The 6,078-nt window shown below is 37.1% G+C and overlaps 1 protein-coding gene across 1 annotated transcript; it reads right to left on the minus strand.

The window, feature by feature from the left end:
• Window positions 1–4,559: 4,559 nt before the first annotated feature.
• RB195_003870 (uncharacterized protein) lies at window positions 4,560–4,880 on the minus strand (the record flags this gene model as incomplete). Its single annotated transcript, XM_064201712.1, has 1 exon — window positions 4,560–4,880. The coding sequence occupies one exon, from the start codon at window positions 4,878–4,880 to the stop codon at window positions 4,560–4,562; it is 321 nt and encodes a 106-aa protein (XP_064057593.1).
• Window positions 4,881–6,078: the final 1,198 nt, after the last annotated feature.

The following is a 6,078-nucleotide window of genomic DNA, read 5'->3' on the forward strand; positions in this document are numbered from 1 at the left end:
CGCAGCGGAGTTCCTGCGACTTCTACCGTTTCCCTGCACTATTTAGACCACAATTGACAATGTGCACGCGTTACGTGAAGTAACCTCACTAGTACATAAGTGGAATATGCTCGGAAAATTCCTGTGAATTTTTTTAAGCTGGCCAAAATGATTTTTTAGTATATGCCCTTTCTTTATTGGTGGATTTTCACAAGCAATGCTACCCGTAGCTCGGATATCATCCTTAAACATTTAGGGGCAAACGCTCCGTCCTCACTGATTTTTGAATAGGCTTACGTAGAGTTGTCCAAGTTGTAGCAAACGAGAGCTCCTGTATGATCGCAAGCGCTTTGAACTCTCGCAAAAATTGGAATTTGTTGTGCAGACTCGTCCAGGGTTCCTTACTCTATCGTGTACTCTCCTTGTTCCCTTCTACACAAGTTTACCAAAGTTGTGGAAGTCAATAGAAAAATTCAGAACTGTAGGTCTTCTTCGGGGTGGTTATGACATCGACTGATAACCACTTCCAGGTGTTAGAATTAAAAACCAATTTAATTTCACTTGATCCATTGAAATGATCTACTAAGAGGGAGCCGCATACTAATCTTTTCAAGTTTTAAGCGTTCGAAAAATGTAAGAATGAGGGAAACCTGTCCCAGAAACTCCTGTAAAAGCGAAGTATCGTCTCCTTCAGGATCGATGAGGATCTACAGCAAATTCCAGAATTCTTGTGATTTCCATACATAGTGATTGAGTATTCTATCCTTGGATATTTTTGGAACACAGACATTTCCGATTTTTTTCTTGCTATCTTTTTTTTTAAATCTTAACTGAAAAACGTGATACAGCAATCTGGCTTCACCATCCTTAATTGTGGATGAGTGGTAAAAATTCTCAAATTATCCTCTACAGCGAATTCCCCACTCGTCCCTAACGGCTGACTCCAACAAGAAGCAATGGACCGTAGTTGAAAGGTTGCAAGAACGCAGGACAACTAAACACTATTGGTGGAGCGACCTTTGCGGGTCGGGCAGACGGGGGAGCAGTCGCAGCAGATCGACTAAAAACGAACGCAGATTGTTCCTCGCGATACCTCCTGTGTTCGTTTTTCTGCACCATCTGAGCGATTGGGTATAGGTCGTTGAATCAATATTTCGCGAATTTCGAGGTCGATTCGTTCATTCGTTTGTACGGACAGATGTATACTCGGATACTGCGCAGATGGCCATTTCGGACACTCGCGTCAGCGTGAATTTCATCGCCACTGATCTCATGCACGATTATAGCCACAACGATTTCCTTTCACATAAACATGGGAAGTGATGAGCAATTTCGCTAAGTTAAGCGTACGGATACGGTAATTTACTATTTCCTCTGCCATCCAAAGTACAATGTTTAAAGAGAAAATCAGTAATTGAGACTGTGGAATGAGTTCTCTCTCGGCGACCGGGGACGGAAAGCAGTTGCATGTTATACCGTTAAGGGTCTTGCTCTCGCTGGCGTTCCCTTCCAAACAAAGAATGGATGGGAAAAATATAAACAAGTCTTTGAACTTTTCAAGAGGAGACAGCTGTTTATGCTCTTTCATGGATCCGATTTAAAAGAAGAGAGATCAGCTATGCAGATGCTGTCCTTTCGAAGCATGCGAGAAGCTTTTCTGCTTTGTAAAATCAAAGCAAATTTTGAGCATTTGATAGTTTATAATACTGTAAGAAAAATTTTAGAAGAATTCTCTAGTATAGCCTTTTTCGCTGCATTTGACCTAGAAAGAATCTCAGATGAGTTTCTAGAAAGAATCTCAGATAAACTTTATTCCCGGAGGTTTGAATTTTTCGTCGGCTTTAATAAAGAACATATTTACTTGTTTGGAATTAAGCGTTAAATTGAGATTTAGTAATTTCAACGGAATCAGCATCAAACAAGTATTAAATTAAAACGTAAACAGTGGAAAAATGTAACAGTAACGTAGAATAAGGTTGTTAGAATTTCAAGCTTTGTTTAATTCCTGTTATCTTTTAAATGGTTCAGCCTCGTTACTGCATTGTCCTGGAGCTGTAGAGGATTCATTTAATATTTACGAAATATGGGTACACACTTAGAGGAACAAAGACATATGTACGTATTAAACCACACAATCCACGAACCACACGTAGTCTTCCGAATCCACTTCCCGAAATTCAGTTGAGCGGCTATAGATGCTGGAAACGTTGCTAGGAAATCATCGTAAATTAAATTGTCACAGAACTAGGAGTAATCCAGCAGTTCCGCTGAATGATTTGTTTTGAAGGCTTTTTTTCATGAAATAAGGTTCACAAACAATAGAGATGTAAATTATGGAAATCAACATTCTTATATATTTTGCATTCCTAACAGAAGCTGAGATGATGTTGGAGATACGAAAACTTGCTTGAATTTTGTTTTTATGTTAATATGGTTCCAATTTTTAGCAATCCACTGTAGCCAAGTTTCGGTTTTCCCAGTAATTCTTATTCAAATCTGACTGGACTCATTTAATTTTTCGTTCATTCATTTTTACTTCCTCGGACAACGCAAATGATTAGAGGATTTTTAGATCACACAGTTACGCTAGCCCAACTAACTTCACCTCTTCGAACAATAAATAATAAATAAATAAAATAAGCAAAAATAACCATTGTTTTCATAATCTTAGCACTCATTTGAGTCACACCAGGGAAGATTCTCAAAAAAAAAACACAAAACAAAAAGTAATTCCAATCTCCAGTATACACCCTATACCCCCATAGCTTTAGGTGATCGACCAGCCAAAATCTAAAATTTAGGTTTCGCACCGCTCTGGAAATATGGGTACAAAAAACTCCTTTGTTAAGTTTTGATTATTTTAGCACTACTGAAGAAAATAAAAACACTTTCCTCTCGAAAATAGTCTATCATATATCGGAACAATAGGAAATTGGTCGAGAATGTTCAGGATCAGTTAGCAATCGTTCTAGCTCCTTGAATTGATTATCGGGGGTAACGTGATGCTACAGAGCAGGAGCTACATATAACTATCTGCGTTAAGCTCGCAAAATCCTATCAAGCACACAATATCGAATTGAACTCAATATTTTCCTCGCCCCGCAACGGTTTGTTACAGGGGCAGGTGAGGTGATTCTACAAACCACTGGTTCAGGATGTTAGTATAGCAAGTATGGATCCAGCTTTGTTTATAGGATCACGATTTTTTGATATAAATTTGGCCCATAGCTCACTTCTGATGCTGGTGGCATGCCTTACACTAACACTGTACCTCCTCCATGATTCGGTCGTGGGAACCACTCGGTTTTTCCTATTAACCTAAACTTAGGTGATCAACAAAAGGTCTGGCCGCTCCTACTACAATTTTCAGACTTTTCTGTAAAAGGTAATCAGTAGCAACTGCGGTAAGAAAACATTATTTTATATCAGTCAGCAACGAAGTTCCTTACACCGCATACTTCAACTACACAAAAATAAAAATAAAACGCTGTTGTTTAAAAGTAGTCACTATTTTGCTCTCACCCTAACATCTCTAAGAACTTTTGCAAGATCATCCCCAGTTAAAATATCACAATCTCTTAATAAAAATCCAGAAATCACCGTAAACGACAGAAACTTGCAGTGAAACATGTGCAACATAAATTTTGGTATTTTTACTTGTATTTGGTGTCGTTCAAGGCTGAGTTATAATCACATTCGATTAAGAAATAATATTTGCTGTTCCTCGACATCTTTACTATTTAGCAAGCAATTAAGTGAAGTATTTTTTAAAGTATTTTCAACTATAAATTAATCAATCTGAAACTGAATCTTTTTCTCATAAACTCAGTGCAATTATCATTTAGCCGTAACTGTTGGTACATTGTGTGGAAAATTTCCATTTTTCAACCCAAGAATTTCGTATCGCCAATTTGATTTTGACATATGACAACGTAGTCAGTCTGTATAGCTTATTATTTCTAAAAACAAAGTTCTCTACCTTGCTCTTCTCTTTCCTTCTTTGAAAAAAGTTTTTTCTTTCTCTCTAATGAGATAAATTTAAATTCTAGAATTTTTTTAAAATTTACTAAGGCCAAGAATTAGAGTATAACACATGAATTTAAAAAAAAACTAATTTTAGACTCGTTGTTTTCCCTTATTATTTCTAAAAACAAAGTTCTCTACTTTGCTCTTCTCTTTCCTTCTTTGAAAAAAAGTTTTTTTCTTTCTTTCTAATGAGATAAATTTAAATTCTAGAATTTTCTTTAAAATTTACTAAGGCCAAGAATTAGAGTATAAGACATGAATTTAAAAAAAACTAATTTTAGACTCGTTGTTTTCCATGATTGGCATTCTATTATTTATAACTACAATTAATCAGTGTCATTCCTAGAGTCCAACGTTTGAATCTGTTTATTCACTAACTATAATAAAGAGATGAATTTTTTGCAGAAAACTTTCAAAAATGCAAGGCATTTACGCGCCAACTCGAAAGAAGAGCGCTAGCAGGAAAGGCTAGATGTTTATTAAAGAGAAATACTGAAATGCAACACCCAACGCCTGTCGTAGATTAATTAAATATGTTGGATATTAGTCGTACGTTACAAGTTTCTATCCACATATCCTTCATCCAGAACGATCATGATGTCTTTACGCAATTTTTGAGTTTGATGCGTAGGCAGATGCCGATAAATCATTCGAACGCCCCATTTGAATAGGTGCACTTTGCGTAGAGCAGCGGCAGCGTTGCCCGTAACCGCTATTTGAGATGAAGCAGCAGGATTGTTGAATCCTGACGAGCCGTGGAGTGAATCATGGGCCGCGATTCGAATAACGGCGGCAGCCAATGGAAGCGTTGAGGGTTGGCGGGAGAGCGGCTCGATTTGAATTGATGACTGGGAACACAGCACCCTCAGACGCATACATACGTACACACACACACAAGGGCATCATCTCCGACCATGGGAGACAGCTCAAAAACCGCTACAGTCCTCCGTCGTCGTCGCACAAAAACCGACGCTGCACACACCACTAGCCGGACAAAAAATACGCGCGCATCGATTCGCGGCCTAACAACACTCGTAGTACTCGGCTTTCTTCTGGGGGCCGCGGAAATCAGGGATCTTGCTTAGTTGGTCTGTGGATCCTAGGAACCTATATCGATCCCTACAGCGGAAATAACTTTAATAATCTTTACAAAAAAAAAGGAATTTCCTCAAGATATTTGTGTTCGAGTTCACTGCAGTGAAAGAAAGGACTTTCTACTGACAATAATAATAATAATAATAATAATAATAATAATAATAATAATAATAATAATAATAATAATAATAATAATAATAACAATAATAATAATAATAATAATTTCTACTGATAGCTGTACTGGTAGTAATAACGTCAACATTCTTTAAAAGATAAAAACTCCATATAGGATTCGGAGATCGACTCACAGTCGCATACTTCAGAACTGTTTTTTTCGTCTCATATTAGGTGGTTTAACTAGTGTCTCGTAATTAAGCAAATGTTCATTCATGTCACTGTTGATCTCATCAGATATCTGGATAACCGAACCTTGTACTTAACTGTTTTTTTAACAATCGTTGTTTTAAATAGCGAATCCTGCTATGGAACTTCTTAAATCAGGCATACTGAGGCCATAGATATTTGAACGAGTACTGTAAGTAGAGTTGCTCATTAGAGATGGGAATGAAAAAATAGATATGATTTATATTGGAAATAGAATGAAAATGACAGTATGCAAAACCAATTAACGAAAAACAGTGTTTTTGTATTCCTGTACAGATATTTCGTGAAAGCTCACCTTTTATCTTAACCTTTTCATGTTTTTTCCTAATACAGTGTACCGATGAGAAGTAAGGAACCTAATGACTTATACTGTAGCCCTAACAAACTAAGTAGAGGTTTGTCTTCGACAATTAGTAAGTTAGAGCCGGTTCTTCTCCGCTTAGGAAAATATTTTTATTTTTCCTTTCACTCGTTCCTTGAACATCCAGGGGTTCGGAATTATTGAGCTGCAGAAGTTGGTTTGTAGATTGGAGAAGTTCACCAGTCACGAAGGTTGGAGAAGCTTGTGATGCCTATAAAAAGCAAAATATGAAA

This window comes from Necator americanus, chromosome IV (genome assembly GCF_031761385.1).
Source record: "Necator americanus strain Aroian chromosome IV, whole genome shotgun sequence".
Classification (NCBI taxonomy): Eukaryota; Metazoa; Nematoda; class Chromadorea; order Rhabditida; family Ancylostomatidae; genus Necator; species Necator americanus.